The 18608-nt window shown below is 46.1% G+C and overlaps 1 protein-coding gene across 1 annotated transcript in view; it reads left to right on the top strand.

The window, feature by feature from the left end:
• CNTNAP2 (contactin associated protein 2) overlaps nt 1–18608 on the top strand; it is a 1529631-nt gene that overhangs the window by 1385101 nt on the left and 125922 nt on the right. The window contains exon 21 of the mRNA XM_065938525.1: nt 13090–13183. Within this exon, the coding sequence (XP_065794597.1) occupies nt 13090–13183 (94 nt within the window). The remainder of the gene's footprint in view (nt 1–13089; nt 13184–18608) is intronic.

Raw genomic sequence — 18608 nt, forward strand, 5'->3', positions numbered from 1 at the left:
TGGTGCTGAAGAAGACTCTTGAGAGTCCCTTAGACTGCAAGGAGATCAAACCAGTCCATCCTAAAGGAAATCAACACTGACTATCCATTGAAAGGACTGATGCTGAAGCTGAAACTCCAGTACTTTGGCCACCTGATGCAAAGAGCTGACTCATTGGAAAGACCCTGATGCTGGGAAAGATTGAGGGCAGGAGGAGAAGGGGATGGCAGAGAATGAGAGGGTTGGATGGCATCACTGACTCAATGGACATGAGTTTGAGTAAACTCTGGGAGTTGGTGATGGACAACTGGTGTGCTGTCCATGGTGTGCTGCGGTCCATGGAGTCGCAAAGAGTTGGACACAACTGAGCAACTGAACAACGGTAACAGGAGTCAGGAGTTGTAACATGGGTCATTTGCATCTAATGGGAGATACCTGGGTGGCCATGGGGCTTGGTGTCGCTTATATAAATGGGAAGTTGACTCCAAGTTCAAAGGTACAGCCCAGGGGTTTCGCTCCCACCTCTTCTTCTCACAGCTCTGACCCTGAGCCCTGGTCACTGGAGCCTCAAGAACTGTTTGCTGAGTGACTGGATAAATGAACGAACCGCGGTCATCAATAATACATTCTGAGCCCACAGGCTGCATTTGAGAATACACAGGTTCTTTCTGCTTCCTAAGGTACATTTGATTTGCATTCTTCCCTGTCATCACCTGGGACCTAAAAGAATTAGCCTCACTCTAAAGGCTTTGAGACGAGGAAATGTGATCTGAATGCTGGAAGGGAAATGGTAATAAAAAAAACACTTCCCTGGGTGGTTGCAAGGGTCTGAGCCAGTAGTTCAAAAGTGAAGATGGAGAAAGAGCATCAGGAAGGAAGTGGAGGGGACTTCCCTGGAGGTCCAGTGGTTAAGACTCTGTGCTCCCAATGCAGGGAGGGCGGGGGTTCAAACCCTGGTCAGGAAACCAAGTTCCCTCATGCCACACAGCTTGACCCCCCCCCAAAAAAAAAGCAAAACAAAAACCAGGAAGTGGACGTAAAAGAGCACCCCTCCCAGCATCCTCAGGCAGGCCGCCAGCAGAAGTTAACTTGGAGAACAGGCAGAAAACAGAGCCCATTCCACCCCGGTGAGAATGACAGAGGGATGTGGATGACCGACCTCGTAGCCTCTACCCATGCCGTGTGCTTCACCCCAAAACCCGACACCACCAGTCGGCCGTGGTGCCCGTGGAGAAGGGGCTGACAGATTGCTGCAGCCTCCGACCTCCTATGTTGAGATCATTCCTGAAAACTTACCCTGCAGCCAGAGATGGTCGTGTAACTCATAAGATGGACAGAAGGAGAGGCAGCAAGACCGGGGTGAGGAGGACCCTGGGTAGGGGCCAGGCTTGGGGGGGGCCGGGCAGAGGAGGCTGCCTCTGCCCTCTGCTCGTTCCCAGGAGTGTTTTTGTGCAGCTGCTGTGGGCACCCTGCCAGCCCAGTTTTGCAGCCGCACAGGGTCCCGGCTGACACGGTGGAGAAGCTCAGACTCTGCAGGCCCCCAAACCCCTGGGTTATACCTCTCAGGAGTTACGTGTCCTTATGGGTGACATCACTTAATCTCCCGGGGCCTCGGTTTCCGCAACTGTAAAATGGGGTGAACGAGAACCTGTGTCCACCGGGCTGCTTGCAGATTCAGTCAAACAATATGTAAGTAAGTGTTAGTCGCTCAGTCGTGCCGACTCTTTGCGACCCCATGGACTGCAGCCCACCAGGCTCCTCTGTCCATCAGATTTCCCAGGCAAGGATACTGGAGTGGGTTGCCATTCCCTTCTCCAGGGCATCTTCCCCACCCAGGGATCGAACCTGGGTCTCCTGCACTGCAGGCAGACGCTTTGCCGACTGAGCTACAATATATGCATAGTACCTAAAGTGGGGTCTGACCTGGAGTTGACTTTCAAGAAATGTTAGATGCTATACTGATGATACTGATGATAGAGAAGAGGAGGAAGTAGAAGACCAAACCTTGGGGAGATATTCTTGGCACTTTTCCTCCTTCTCCCAAGTCCTTTCAGCCACGTATTCTTTCTTCCCAAGATTGTCAAGGGAGCCCAGGAAGTATGTCAGGAGCCAAATCTTCTCTAGAATATTAATGAAGAGCTGGAACTGGGCAGAGAACAGAGTGGGTCAGGGGTTACCAAGAGGTTCAAGATCCACAGATCCTCCCAGCCCTCTTCCAGAGCAGATTTGAATACAGGCTCCAAGTCCAAAGCTAAATCTAACAAGCTCCCGGGTGGAGGGTTGTTTTGGTCCATTTTGTCATAACTTTGACACACACACACACACACACACATGCACACATACACGGCTAAGATGCAGAAGAAGTGAATGCTCTCCTTAGATTTCTTAACCTCACTTCTCCTAGTCTTTTCCATCTGCCCCTTTTCACCACCTCTGCTCAATCCTTCCACCCCTCCCCACATTCCACTTCTTGCAACAGGCTCCAAACACAGCCTTAAAAGACGAGGGTTTGCAGGGAGCAGAGCTTTCCTGCTTTCTGTAAAGTCAGCAGAACTGGACATCAGACGGAGCCATGAGATCCGTGGCATTCACCCCACATTCTGAGGTCACTCTATGCTTAATGATTTTTTTGATACACCTTTATACACTTTCACCTGGGACAGAATTTAAAGGATGTGTTTATCAGTCCTCTGATAACTGCCAATTTTTAGACTCCATCCAGACTATTGTTATTGCAGTCAGAAACTACTGGCAAAGTAATATAGACAGAGCCTCTGTATGAAAAAAAATGTGTTTGCTGAGCTTTCTTAATATCCAGGACTTTACTTTACAGTTAAAATCGATAGAAATATAACCTTTTCAACCACACAAAATGAGTTCATGTTTATTATTAGTCTTTCTCTGCCATTACCATGTTGTGGTTGCAGAGGGAGCCAGGTCAACCTAAGCTTTATTGAAAGACCATTAAAGAAACAAACTCAAACTCATTTAAATACTGAAGCCAGTGCCTTGGAAAGATCAATAAAGTAAAAGCTCCAGAGTTGCTTAACTTAAACGCCCCACATATGAGGATCGTTCCACAAGCACATGAGCAAACCTAGAAGGCCAGCCAATAAGGAAGAAAAAGCGATTTCATTAAACAGGTTTAGAACTGTAAAGCCCTTAACCTTAGTCTGATTAGATGTACAGCATTTAAATTTTCTCAGTATTTTAAACATCATCTAGAGAAGAATCATTGATCAATGAATGCCATTTAGTTAGGAAAGCCATTAGCTTTTAGGGTTGGGGGGGGTGACTGCGATCAAAATCGCAGGTTCATCTCTTTAAAACTAACCAACACCGGATCATGCTCTAAAGTCCTAGACCTGCTTGGAGCCAGGAAATGTTCTATCTAATGACCCTTAGCCTTGTGGCCTGTACACAGTCATATGTATTAAATCAAGTAGCTGCCACTGACTCTGTGGACTTGGGTCAGACACAAACCTCTTGGTGCCTCAGTTTTCCCAGATTTGAGTATGCGTGCTAAGTCGCTTCAGTCATGTCCCACTCTTTGTGACCCCATGGACTGTAACCCTCCAGGCTCCTCTGTCCATGGGATTCCAGGCAAGAATACCAGAGTGGGTTGCCATGCCCTCCTCCAGGGGTCGAACCCACATCTCTGACGTCTCCTGCATTGGCAGGCGGGTTCTTTAACACGAGCACTGCCTGGGAATCAGAGATCTGATTAGGATGATATCCTTTTCTGCATCCTTTCCTGGATATGAGAAACAAAGATGATTGTCACAAACCGTTTCCAGTTCTTCCTTATAAACAGTAATGAAAACTGTGAGCTTCAGTAGTAATATTTGCTTAGAATACTTTTAAAATCAGAATGGTCTTTATGGGCCTTTGAATCAACCTCTGGCCCAACTTAGAATCATCCTCTGTCCCTCCTGACATCACCAGATGTGAGAAATACGCTCTTCTTTTTTGCCTTTAACTGAAGTAGAGTTGGTGTAGTGTTGTGTTAGTTGCAAGGATATTTGTACATATATACATCTTCTTTCTCAAATTCTTTTCCTTGATTATTACAAGATGCTGACTATAGTCACCTATGCTGTGAAAGGTCCTAACCTTGTTGATTATCTACTTTTTACACCAGTTAACTCACTCAGTCATGTCCAACTCTTTGCGACCCCATGGACTGCAGCACACCAGGCTTCCCCGTCCATCACCAGCTCCCAGAGCTTGCTCAGACTCATGTCCATGGAGTCGGTGATGCCGTCCCACCCTCTCATCCTCTGTCATCCCCGTCTCCTCCCGCCTTCCTAATGCTCTGTGTATCCGCTGGGTTTCCCAGCTGCGAGCACCTCCTTGGGCACGTCTTCAGCTTCACTCCACAGGGTGGCCGGACAGCAGAATTGCTCGAAAGCCCTTATGTGGCATTAAGAGGTGTGAGGAGTCATGTCATAAAGACGTGCCTAGAAGGAGATATGATCAGGGGGAATTTGAGGGTCCTGCCAAAGGTTTCGCCTCTCCCCTGGTGGCTCAGGCAGTAAAGAATTTGCCTGCAGTGCAGGAGACCAGGGTTTGATCTCTGGGCCGGGAAGATCCCCTGGAGAAGAGAACGGCTGTCCACTCGAGTATTCTGGCCTGGAGAGTTCCACGGACAGAGGAGACTGGCGGGCTATAGCCCATGGAGTTCCAGAGTGACTAACAGGGACACACATGCCTCTTCCCACGCAGAGGCCCCCGGAGCAGTCAGGTCACCCTGTGACAGTCATCCATGCCCACCCAGGTGGCCCAGGGGCTGGACAGGTGTAGCCTTCTCAGGAATGCAGGCTGCAGAAGCCTGCTGAAGCCAGCCTTCAAGCTCACTCTGAAGATCTGTCTGATTGTGAGCCCCATGAGGGGCTCATCTTCAAAGACAGTCCCTGTATCTGGATCAGTCACAGCCAGGGCCCCCCACCCGAGAACCTGAGCATCAGAGCAGCCACCCCCCATCCCAGCCTCAGCAGGCAAATGATGGGACAGCCATACCATCACACACACCAGCCTACAATGGTTTCCCTGTCTCTACATGCCCTAGACAGACGGTTCTAACACATCGAGTTTATTGATGGCTTCGTGAAAACGTCCCCCACACAACACACCCAGGAACTTGCCATTATCTAAATTTAAACAACCAACTCCTGAAAACACGTACTGGTCAAACCAAGATGGCAGAAGCCAATAAAGACTGAGATAGAAAATGCCCCAGTTGTATTCGCCATGTCGACATTATTTCTCATAATTGTTCTCACTTGTATTTCTTTATTCTTCCTTGTTTGACTAGTAGGAATTTTAGCCATCATGTTATATGATTTTAGGAGCTTTGTATTTGGTAATCCCTATTTTTAGAACTGCCCATTGCTAATTTTTAATTTTTTACTCCTCTTCTTTGCCTTCCTCCTGCCTTTTTCCACCCACTCATTTGTTCTTCCTTATTCCCAGAAAGTCATTTCACAAGGCAAATGTGTTTTGCCTTGAGCTTTTCAGGAAAATAAATTCGAAATGATTTAATGGATGCTAATTGTGTTAATTATTAGCTAAACCACTCACTGTGTGTAATCATTAATTTTGATGGCTATTAAAGTGATTTTAAATGTAAAAGCATATTAAAACCATGAGCTATTCTCAAACTGGATCTCTGAGATGGAAATCAGAAATATAATTACTGGATACTGGTTCAGATGTTGATTTTTAATACTTATTCGTCATCTTCTGAATTCTCATATACAAGTCAAAAGACAAACATGAAAATCCTAAATATGCGCTGATCAGATTCTTTTTAAAAAATTGTATAGTATTTGGGATCTTCCTGCTATAAAAGTCTTTGAATTTAACTGTTTTGAAAATGCTATATCAATTGTGAAATGAGAATTTCTCCTCTTACCCTTTGATATTTATAAATATTATACAGATTTATTGATACAAAGTCAGTTTCCCTTTTTAAATACTTTGTGCTTTAAATAGTATTCACTGTTTTTCCAGTAGGTGGAGTATTAGGCCAGAGAAAGTAGATTAACATCTGAAGGCGAATTTTTTTTTTTTCTTTTTACTGTTTTGAGAAATTTTTTATATAAAACATAAACCACCTAATGGTCTCATTAATTCTTTTAATTGCATCAATACCACAGGTTTTCAGTCACACTAGATCTTATGAGGCAAAATATATTGTACTGACTACATTTCCATAATAATGAAGGCATAATGACAGTAGTAATAAGTACGTAAATGCTTCTCATTTTAAAATTGCTTATCAAGACATAAATGAAAACTACTGATAACTCTGAAAGGAAAACTGTACACATGTACAGGAAAGGAAGATCTGTCTCTTAAAGCCTTTATTTCCCAAAACTTAACCATTTCTGGAAAAGAACATTCCTTGTGAGTTTAACATTGGTTCAAGGCTGACCTTGCCACTTCCGGTCCCGAGGCTGACCTCGCCACTTCCGGTCCCGAGGCCGACCTCGCCACTTCCGGTCTCTAGGCTGACCTGGCCACTTCCGGTTCCGAGGCCGACCTCGCCACTTCCGGTCTCGAGGCTGACCTTGCCACTTCAGCTCTGTGACCGGGGGCGGGTCACTGACTCTCCGTGTCCTGAGGACTGTGCCACGTGTCCCTCTGTCTCCAGACAGGGAGCTGGGCCCCCGGATGCCGCGAGGTAACCGACTGTATGGTGTCTCAGTCTTTCTTCCCGCCTCCATTTCACCGCCAAATCATAAACAGGGCGAGGAAATCCCCTCCCAATCTGCCGAGACAAACTGTGGCTTAAAATGGCAGTGAACTGCAATCACAAAATCGTACCTGGACGACATGAAAGCTCTGAACTCAGTGTGTGAGGCTGGAGGCCCAGCCCGAGTCAGAATGATGGTAAATGTCGCACAAGTGCGTGTCCCCCTAAGGGTGTCCTGGGGCACGTGGTGTCACATGCGCCTCTATTACACTAGCTCTCATTGCCTCTTAACCGCTGGTGAGATGACCATCAGCTAAATGTACAGCGAAATAGCTCGCTTGGACCCCGAAGAAATTGCTTTGAACTGATCGCACTTGACCATGACAAATGCGCCAGGGTTCACTGGCAGAGTGCAGCCACCTGGTAACACGAGTGAACCGGTATTAATATGACGTGTCCTCGGGCTCTGCGGGTGGAGCAGTACTTGACTTAATCTGATTTAAAGCATTCTCTCTCCTATAATGTAAACACTTAAAATGTAGCTCAGCTCTTCCTTCCCGGGTTGAGCCAGGGGCTGTTTCAGGAGCCTGTCACTCACAGGTCGCCTTTGTGGTTACCTAGGTGTAACCGGGTTAGCATCTCAGTCCGGTCACCCAACTCCCTTTCTGAGTTGAGATGCTTTTTGACATATCAAAGCAGAGGACACTTCCGTGTCTGTTAAATGAGGGAAGGACGTGAACAGTCCAGCACAACGCCCTGCACACAATAGTGGCTCAGTACGCGGGTCTGGGTTCAAACAGAAGACAGAAACCACGTGCGTGCGTGCCTCTTCCCCACACCCTGGAGAGCAGCGAAGTTCTGGCTTGGCGAGGCTGGAGCTGGTCTGTGGTTGCTGGACCAGTGAAAGGCCACTCTCTGGAGTTGGAGGAGTGTGCCTACGTGTGAGCATGTGTTAGACTGGAGTCAGGAGGTCTCAGAACATGCAGCCCACTCGGGGTTCACAGGGGCTCTGCTTTCCAGGAGAAACAGATGGATACCCAGCCATAGGGTCACAGGGGGATCACACTCTGGGTCTGAGTCTTGGGCAGACCTCAGGCCCTAGGCAGACCTTCCCACCCCCAAGCCAGCACTGGAAATTTCCAGAAGCTGTTTCTTCCCTCCAGGGTCCTCTTTATTATTCAGTCACTCAGTTGTGTCCCACTCTTTGTGACCCCATGGACTTGCCAGGCTTCCCTGTCCTTCATTATCTCCCTGAGTTTGCTCAAACTCATGTCCATTAAGTCGGTGATGCCATCCAGCCATCTCATCCTCTGTCAGCCCCTTCTCCTCCTGCCTTCTATCCTTCCCAGCATCAGGGTCTTTCCCAATGAGTCATCTCTTCACATGAGGTGGCCAAAGTATTGGAGTTTTAGCATCAGTCCTTACAATGAACATTCAGGGTTGATTTCCTTTAGGATTGACTGGTTTGATCTCCTTGCAGTCCAAGGGACTCTCAAGAGTCTTCTCCAACACCACAGTTCAAAAGCATCAATTCTTCGGTGCTCAGCCTTCTTTATGGTCCAACTCTCACATACATATGTGACTACTGGGAAAACCATAGCTTTTGACTAGACGGACCTTTGTTGGCAAAGTAATCTCTCTGCTTTTTAATACACTGTCTAGGTTTGTCATAGCTTTTCTTCCAGGGCCCTCTACCAGAAAAGTTTAATATTCTGCTCACTGTAAAGGAAATTAAAGGAACTCGCGTTAATCGTAGAGCATATACTGAAAGGTGAATTGGAGCAGGGAGGCAATGAATTGATTACTGACAGAAAAAGACTCACATCCCAGGGACCTCCATGGGGTATCACTGGGAGAGAGGCGGGGAGAGCTTATTTGGGGGATGAGGCTCGAGTGCGGAGGATTCCAGGAACCAGGGTTGGGTGCTCTCAAAAAGCCGGGGCAGCTCAGAAATGGAGCACATTAACAATCTCTGTCTGGGAGGCAGGAAGACAGGAGCAGGGCTGGCGTGGTTGTCTGAGAAGCGAGCCGGGAGAAGGCACTGTTTAGCCCTGGTTTTGGTGGCACAAGCTCTTCTTTTAATTCCCAGGGTTGGTTTTCTGTTGCTGCTGTAACAACTTACTGCAGATTCAGGGTAACACTGAGGGATTGCCTTACGGCTCTGGAGGCCAGTTAGCATCACCAAGCGTATGGCCTGCTGCTGGCTGGGCTGGGTGCCCTGAAGCTCTGAGAGGAGAATCCCTTTCCTTGCCTTTTCCAGCTTCTAGAGGCACCTACATGCCACGGCTCATCGCCCCAGAGTCCGGGATCCTTAATGTAGTCTCATCTGCAGGTCCCAGAGCTGCTATTCCCTTTCCCACCATCCCCTCCATGTCACCTCATCTTTTCCCCCATCTCCACCCACACCCTTCCTTCTGGGGGCAAAGCATGACTGAGCGTGAAAGAGAGAGAGAGAGAGGAGGAAAACTCGAGCGGACTCCTCTTCCCTCTGAGCTCTCCTCCTGTGGTCCTCTTCCATCACAGAATTGCCGCAGACATGAGGAGTTTAATCTCTGTAAACGTTAAAGCCTTCCTGTGTATCTTCAGCGTTTGTCATATTTTCCAACTCGATTGTTAAAAAAGATTTTCCTAACTGAACAAATGATTTGGATCAGAATGATAGATCACTGCCGGCTGAGATTCCTGCCCAATGTTTTTTCATTAATCTATTCATAAGATCATGGCATCCGGTCCCATCACTTGATGGCAAATAGATGGGGAAACAGGGGAAACAGTGGCTGACTTTATTTTGGGGGGTTCCAAAATCACTGCAGATGGTGACTGCAGCCATAAAATTAAAAGACACTTGCTCCTTGGAAGGAAAGTTATGACCAACCTAGACAGCATATTAAAAAGCAGAGACGTTACTTTGCCAACAAAGATCCGTCTAGTCAAGGCTATGGTTTTTCCAGTAGTTGTGTATGGATGTGAGAGTTCGACTATAAAGAAAACTGAGTGCCAAAGAATTTTTTTTGAACTGTGGTGTTGGAGGAGACTCTTGAGAGTCCCTTGGACTGCAAGGAGATCCAACAAGTCCATTCTAAAAGAGATCAGTCCTGAGTGCTCATTGGAAGGACTGATGTTGAAGCTGAAACTCCAATACTTTGGCCACCTGATGCGAAGAACTGACTCATTTGAAAACACCCTGATGCTGGGAAAGATTGAGGGCAGGAGAAGAAGGGGACAACAGAATATGAGATGGTTGGATGGCATCACCGACTCAATGGACTTGAGTTTGGGCAAACTCTGGGAATTGGTGATGGACAGGGAGGCCTAGATTGCTGTGGTCCATGGGGTCATGAAGAATCAGACACAACTGAGCGACTGAGCTGAACTGAAATGAATGAATTAAGACTCAAGAGTATTTGTGATATTTATAGATAAATCACCGCCAGGCAGAATCACTGATGGCACAATCAAGATTCAAAAATTTCTGAATAGTCTGTATTCTTCCAAGTAAAAGAAATAAATTTTAATATAATAAATGTAAAATTTTAGCTTTTGGTTCAAGTCATCAACTGCATATATGAAGGAAGGGGAAGAGATGAAAGTAATTTATGGATACAAACTAGCAATTTTATTTTATATGAGCGCCATAAAAATAATATAAAATGTGTCAAAAACCAAGTCTGTCAAGGGCAATAGTGTAGCATACTGATTACTACATAGTGTTACAATGTAACTATTTCAGGAAGCCTTTTGTTTTTGTTTGTTTCAAACTAAACTTTTAATTTTGCATTGGGGCATAGCTACTTAACAATGTGGTGGTAGTTTCAGGTGAGCAGGGAAGGGACTCAGCCCTGCATATACATGTATCCATTCTCCCACAAATACCCCTCCCATGCAGGCCGCCACATAACACTGAGTAGAGTTCCCTGCGCCATTCAATAGGTCCTTGTTGGTTATCCGTTTTGAATATAGCAGCATGTACATGATCTTCCCAAACTCCCTAACTATCCCTTCCCCTTGGCAACCCTGGGTACCTTAACAACAGGTAGTAAGAGGATAGAGGAACCACAGCAGTTCCCCATGTGTGCCACCAGATGGCGCCAAAGCAGCTAGTTGCTATTTAGCAAAGCAGATCAACCTAGACAGCATATTAAAAAGCTGACACGTTACTCTGCCGACAAAGATCTGTCTAGTCAAAGCTGTGGTTTTTCCAGGAGTCACGTATGGATGTGAGGATTGGATTCTAACGAGAGCTGAGCGCTATAGAATTGATGCTTTTGAACTGTGGTGTCGGAGAAGACTCTTGAGAGTCCCTTGGACTGCAAGGAGATTCAACCAGTCCATCCTAAAGGAAATCAGTCCTGAATATTCATTGGAAGGACTGATGTTGAAGCTGAAACTCCAATACTTTGGCCACCTGATGTGAAGAACTGACTCATTGGAAAAGACCCTGATGCTAGGAAAGATTGAGGGCAGGAGGAGAAGGGGACAACAGAGGATGAGATGGTTGGATAGCATCACCGACTCAACAGACATGAGCTTGAGTCGACTCTAGGAGTTGGTGATGGACAGGGAGGCCTAGCGTGCTGCAGTCCATGAGGTCGCAAAGAGTCAGAAATGACTGAGTGACTGAGCAACGGAAATGACTGAGCCTCTGCCCCAGAGAAATAATAAAGTAGGAAAATATTAATATTTAAGGTTCTCTGGCCAGAACATGTGTTTTGTTAATGAAGCACTTGAAATCATAGCAAACTTTTCAAAATTGTAGTCGAACATGCCGATGTTGGCTTTAATCATGTTTTTTTAGACTTTTATCACAGTGCTACCAGACACCCAGGCACAAAAAACCTCACCGTACCAGTCCTGCAGGTCAGAACTCTCCAGATTCCTAAGCTGCAATGAATCTTGGACTCATAATCTTGAATATTCAATAAGCTCTAGGTTTCGAGTAAGCGGTCTCAAGATTCCAGGGCAGATGGTCATTAATAATTAACCATCATCCTCAAAGCAGCCTGTTCTCCTCTTGGCCAGTGAGACTGGTCCCCTCCCCACACTTCCTGCCTCCCTCTCCTCCCCGCCTGCTCCTCACTCCCCCAAGTAGGCCTGCACCCTGCAACTTTGCCCATCCTGGCCCATCTCTAGCGAGTCTAGTTTTGGGAGTTTGTGCCCCAGCAAGTAGCTACTTGTACACAGGAAGGACCTGCTGGATAGAAGGACAGAAGTGTTTCCTTCTAACCCACACCTTACCTTATGCTCTCCTGAGCAGGTATTAAACTCACTTCAGAAAAACAAAAGGGTACAAAGGAGATTTTTTTTTCCCCCAGGTGGATACAAAGAAACAGAAAGTTCTAGGAGCTCACAGTTGGAGAAACAACTAGAATGTTTGGATTGTAAAAAAGTTCAGCTAAGGCAAGAATAGCCAGTTAGGGCCCAAAGGGTTCTGGGACAGCACCGTTCACACTTTCGCGTGGGAAGCGTAATCAGATGTGTGACAGCCATTGTCTGTAAGCTCCTCCCATCTGCTGCATTTTTAACTCCCTCTGTTGCCAGCCCAGCTCCACTCTGAAAGGTCAGCTCTGCTAGAGCAACAGTGTCTTTGTTCCCTCCAGGCTGTGATGTCCCTGCGCTGCGGCAGGAAGGAGAAATCACCCTTGTTTGGACAAGCAAGAAAACTGTGACCCTGATATCTCAGCATTCGAATGTACATATTCTTGCATGCATGCTCGCTCAGTCCTGTCTGACTCTCTGTGGCCCCTGGACTGTAGCCCACCAGGCTCCTCTGTCCATGGGGTTTCCCAGCCAAGAATACCAGAGTAGTGTACCATTTCCTATTCCAGGGGATCTTCCTGATACAGAGATCAAACCCGCATCTCCTGCCTATCCTGCATTGGCAGACACGTTCTTTACCAGCTGAGTCACCAGGGAAGCCTTGCACGTATTCACATACGTTAATATATTCACGTTCACATTTGAACACACACACATATACATGTTCTGAAGAACGATATTGGTGTCCTGGAGGATAGACCCAAATGGGGAAGAAATAAGTGCAGTAAGATGATGCTAAAGAAAATCAGTATACATGTAGCCTACTCTATCACAGGGGTCAATACTAGAGACTGAATCAAGCAGATTTTACTCTATTAAAATGAGTAAGGTTCTTAGTCCTGCAGCCACAGAGAAGGTGCGTGAGCTGGAGAAGAACTCATAAAAGGTCTTCATGTACAAGCTCAAATCATTTTCCAGTAACCCCAGCGAAGGCTGGGATGAACTCCTATTTTCTCAGGCTGGTATTTCAGAGTCAGCACTGATGAAACAAGATCCAGAAACTGGGGTTAGAAGAGTGACATCATCCCCCAGGGAAGATCCGAGTCCATGTAGGAGGTGACATTCTTCTAAAAGTGTCTCTCCTTTTCTTCCTACAGCTGGATCACTATCCTTCTGTGAGTTACCACCTGCCAAGTTCATCCGACACGCTCTTCAATTCTCCCAAGTCGCTCTTCCTAGGAAAAGTCATCGGTAAGAAATTTGGGATAAACTGCCCACATACTATTTCCTAAAGCTGCTCATTCGCCTTTGAAATGCATCGTAATTGGTGGTTGAGGCCCCTACATCCGTGATGGTGATAAAACCTGTGTTGTTTGGTGCGTGACAAACTAAGACAGGTGAAACCGTGTATCTGCTCCCAGTTTCTTTATCTAGAATCTGTTCTTTGGTTTATTAAAAAGCGCTACCTACTAATAGTACTTAATATAACTTTTTCCTGTTCTAAGTATTCAACATGGTTCTGTCTTCCTCTCCTTGTCGAGAAGGATACTTGATACTGTTTTATTGAACTGCTTTCTAGATTTCTTGTTTGGACTCTGCTGGGTCCCCACTGCTGCTGTACTTTTCTCTAGTTGCGGCGAGTGGTGGGTGCTCTCTGGTTGTGGCGCATGGGCTTCTCATTGCAACAGCTTCTCTTGTTGCAGAGCACAGACTCTAGGGCGTTCAGGCTTCAGTAGTTGTGGCATGTGGGCTCAATAGTTGCAGCTCCCTAGAGCACAGGCTCAGTAGTTGGGGTGCACGGGCTGAGTTGCTCCCAGCGTGTGAAACCTTCCCGGGTCAGGGATCGAACCCGTGTGTCCTGCATTGGCAGGTGGATTCTTCACCACCGAGCCACCCGGAAAGCCCCACCTATATTATCTGCAATCAGAAGGCTGATGGGAATTGGGAAATTGTGACAGAATCCCCTAAGTGTGATTGTGAATTTAAAGGAGCCACTTGGCCCTTCTCTTTACTACAGATCAGTGCTGTCGAGATGTGCTCTGGATGTGATTGGTTACGTATTTTAAATGATTAATATAAAGCCAGTGACTTTTTTTTTTTCTGTAAGAGAACTCTATATCATGAACCCAAAATGGAACTCGTAAGACAGTGGGTGATGAGCTGGCCAAAGCCTGGGGAGGGGGCGGCTCTGTGATCAGAATGTTCTTAATTGTTAAAAGTACTCATTTTTAAAAGATGGGACAGGGGAACCTAGCAGATAATGAAAAGAACAGGGGGCCCAACCCATAAAAATAAGTAACAATAGTATACACTTACAGAGGAGCTTTCTATGGGCCAAGATCCATTTTAAGTGCTTCAGATACATGAACACATTTAATCTTCTTAGTAATTCCATGAGATAATCAAGATATCATCTCCATTTTACAGATGAGAAAACTGAGGCATCAAGAGATTAAATATCGTGCCCAAGGCCACCTACTAAAGGGTGGAATCAAAACGTTTTCCTGGACAGTCAGATACCTGTGTCTCTGTTCCTGACTACCGTGCTGTAAGCTCTGTGATGGTGGACTTAGGAATGAAACAGAGAGACAGAAGCAGAGAATTTGGGCAAGAGGTTGACCTGTTGAGGGACAAGCCTGACATCCCATGTCAGAAAGTAGCCAAGAGCAAAATGTATTCCAGGACTTAGAACCAGGGTCACACCAGGCGAGACAGCGGGCAGAGGTGTAGGTCGGGTCCCAGGAAAGGGCACGCCCTCAGCAAAAAGACAGCAGGGAGTGGCAGTAGTCTAACCAGTGGGTGAAAGTGGGAAAAGAAAGGCAGCCCAGACTCACGGGCCACCTGCCGTTCCAGGCATCGTGCCAATCATCTTCCGTGTGTAAATGTGGCAGCGTAATGTCACAGCGACTCAGTGAAGCAAGACGTAGGATTATTATCCTCACTTTACAGATGAGGAAGCTGAAGCTGAGAATGGTCAGTTTGCCGGAGTTACCTGACTGGTGTGCGGGAAAGCAGAGTTTTGAAGCTGAGTCTCTCTGATGAGAGTTCACAGTTAAACAAAAGGACTAGTCATTACGGGTCAAGGTCCAGAAGGAAACGCAGCGGAAAGACAAGCAATGCCATTATAATTTATTTACACATGGCAACATAGTCAGTGGTGTAGAGCCTTGGTGTCTGTAGGTGTGGACCCTGAGATGTCAGTGAGTGCCCGCTTGCCACCATATGCATTCCGCAACTCAATGAAGAATGACAGGACATTTTAAGTGCTCCTTCAGGGCCGATTCCATCCAAACAAACTCTACACTATGATACTATGATATTCGTAAAGACGCAACACCCAGCATGAACATACCGGAAACAACAGACTTTATTTCTTTCATGAAACTCACAGAGTCAAGTTTGACAGGTATGTTGGGTGGATGCCAGTTTCCTTCACTATGAGTATCACTCTTGCTCATCAGTATTTCAGGTCAGGTGACTACATTGACACTAAGGCAAAATTGCAATATGCAATGAGGCACGAACCTTCAAGGTCATGAACAAATAACATCATAAGAGAAATCTTCTATAAGTAAGAATTGACTCTGCTCGAGTTGTGCCGAGCTAAAACCGTTATATGAATTTCAGGTATATGAGTAATACGCCCAGAGTTTTCTGTTCATCAAAGGAAAATTTTGCCATGTAAATAAACTAACTGTGCATGTGATGAGTTGCATAAGGCAACAGATAAGGACATCCACAGCCCCAATAGGAAGGGGGCCTCATGGCCTGATGCACTTGAGGCTAAGTTAAGGTGCTGCTTCGGGTGTCACACGAGACTTCTATCGGAGACTGACTCTAATCCACACCAGCCCCAGAGCTCTCTGCAGGCTAAGACAGGGTCTCAGAGTTCCACTGCATCCTAACAAGGAGCACTCTTTGTGACCTCATGGACAATAGGCCTCCAGGCTCTCCTCTACCCAGGGGATTTTTCAGGCAAGAATACTGGAGTAGGGTTGCCATTTCCTCCTCCAAGGGAGCAAGGAGCAAGTGCTCAATAAATATTTGTTAAATTAATAAAGAGTAGAAGGGAGAGAAACAAGAAGCTTATCATGGTAGACATGTCCTGCAGTGTGAGAGGGTGCCGATGAGGATGCTAAGACAATAAAATTAGCACAGAGGTGAGATCTTCCCACACAGCTTGCAGTCTCATTTTCCTAAAGGCAGGCATCTGACAATAATGCAGTGGAAAGCATGTAGGTTTTGGAATCAGGCAGTCAGCCTGATTGTGTGGCAGTCAGCTGGTCAGCCCATGCTGCTATAAAATCCCCCAGACTAGACAGCTAAGCGACAGACATTTATTTCTCACAAGTTCTGAAGGCTGAAAAGTTGAAGATCAAGTTACCCGCAGAGCAGGTGTCTGGGGAGGGCCCGCCTCCTAGCTTGCAGACAACCATCTTCTCATATCCTCATGTGATGGAGAGAGAGGTAATCTCTCTCCCATCTCTTGTGCGCGTGTATGCTCAGCCTCTTCGGTCCTGTCTGACTCTTTGTGACCTGATGGACAGTCACCTGCCAGGCTCCTCTGTCCGTGGGATTATCCCAGCAGGAATACCGGAGTGAGTTTCCATTTCCTCCTCCAGGGGGCTCTTCTTAGAGGGACAGTAATCTCATTCAAGAGGGCTCCGCCCTCACGATCCCAGATCCATCCCCTTGGGGGCTAGGATTTCAACATACTAATCTAGAGAGACACAAGCCCTCGGTCTGTAACCGCCAGTGGTGTTTGAATCTGGGCTCTGGCCCCCATGGGCATTGAACCCTTGGGTTCAGTACTTGAACCTCCCAGGGCCTGGGTCTGTCGGTTACAAAATGGGAACACAGTGCCTACTTGCAAGCTCTTAGCTTCCTGAAGCTAACAGGAAGCTAACAGTGTTGTCTTCTTACTTTTTACTTTATCTATCTGCAGCAACCACATCAGTGCCTAACATATGGAAAGTGCTCAAAAAAATATTTGTGGAGTAAATAAACTACCTTTTTAGTATTGGGCGAATAACATCTTAAGAAATAGCCCATGTAATACTTGGTAATAATAAAGGAAAAAATGATGACTGTTTTTGGATGCTGGCTCTGTGCCGGTCACTACAGTATGTGTTTTAGTATATAGCGCTGCCTGCAGTCCTCACGACAGCAGCCTGGACCACTGCTACCCTCACTGCACGGGAAGGGGAATGAAGGTTAGGGACGGTTATTTCCTTCAAGCAGGTTTTCCAGCAGCAGCACTGTTCCTTTTGGGGTCAGACACACAGTTTTTCGTTGTGGTGGTTGACTTGTGCTTTGCGGGGTGCTCAGCTGCTTGCCGGGGCTCTCCCCACTGGTTACAAGTCTCACCTCCCAGCTGTGACAGCCTTCAGTGAGTCCAGATGTGGCCAAGTGCTCCCCCAAGTCACTGAGAACCACTGACTTAACAACCCCCTGGCACGGGCAGAGGTGGCCTCTGAAACAGGTGTGTGACACCACGAGCGAGGCATTCATTCCTGGTAACACCTGCAACTTTCATTAGGAGAAGAAGCCAGGAAGAGATCTGATACCTTTGAGGTAAATTCTGTTCATACCATCTAAGGAGTCTACAGTGAGGACCTCAGAAAACATGTGGGTGCCTGGCTAGGCTAATCACCCACCATCTCCTCCAGCCAGTGTTCCTTAAAAACGTGGTCATTTAGCAGGAGCAGGGTTGGTGAGATCTCCCTTTGAAACTGACGTACACATCAGTGAGAAGCAACCAATATGCTTTCCCCAGCTATGTAAATATCCATCAGACAGCCAAGCTTCAAATGGCTATCTCCTGCAGTCCAGTAAGGTTTTGACACCCCCCTCGTGATCCATGCCCCCAAGTTGTTGAGTCAGCTGCTAATCAGAAACTGATCCCATAAAAGAAGGAAAAGGAGATGTATCTAATTAAATTAATAGGACTTCACGTGGAGCTATTTGATGAGCACTGCTTGAAAAAGGACACATAAAAAAAGATGAAAGAAGGATACCTAATCCACGACAAGTGTGACTTCTAAAGGGAACGGGAGAAATATATTCTAGAAATAAAACTGTGAACGCTGTCAACCAGCAACAGAATTTTGGAATGAGTTGTGACATTTCTGAATCCTGCAAGGAGGAAGCCAGGATCCCCAGCAATGAGCAAAGCTTCACAGAGTCGAAATTTCACCAGACCTAGTTATGTCCATCATTTACTAGCTGAATGATGTCATGGACTTTATATATCTGATTTTCAACAACAGATGTAATAGTCTTTCAAGAGAATCTTTAAGTCAGTTGGAAGCCTGTAGCAGTCTTCTGTGTTACTCATATCTTTCCCAATATTTCTATCAGAGCCTTGGATAAAGACACAAATAGAATGTTTATTAAGTTTGCAAATGCCACGAAGCTGAGAGGGATGGTTTAATAAGCTGGATGATAAAAAATACTTTAAAAGCATCTTGACAGGCTGGAAAGACAGGATAAAAATAATAAGATAGAATATAATAGAGATAAACATAATTCCTGCACTTAGACCAGAAGGAAAAAAAAAAAAAAAAAGAAGCATTAAGTAGAAGATGAAAGACTCATGGTATCATAAAAGACTCAGGGGGTTGGTTTTATGGACATTTTGATAGGTGGTGACTGATTTTTAAATAAATATAATACT

Source organism: Muntiacus reevesi, chromosome 6 (assembly GCF_963930625.1).
Source record: "Muntiacus reevesi chromosome 6, mMunRee1.1, whole genome shotgun sequence".
Classification (NCBI taxonomy): Eukaryota; Metazoa; Chordata; class Mammalia; order Artiodactyla; family Cervidae; genus Muntiacus; species Muntiacus reevesi.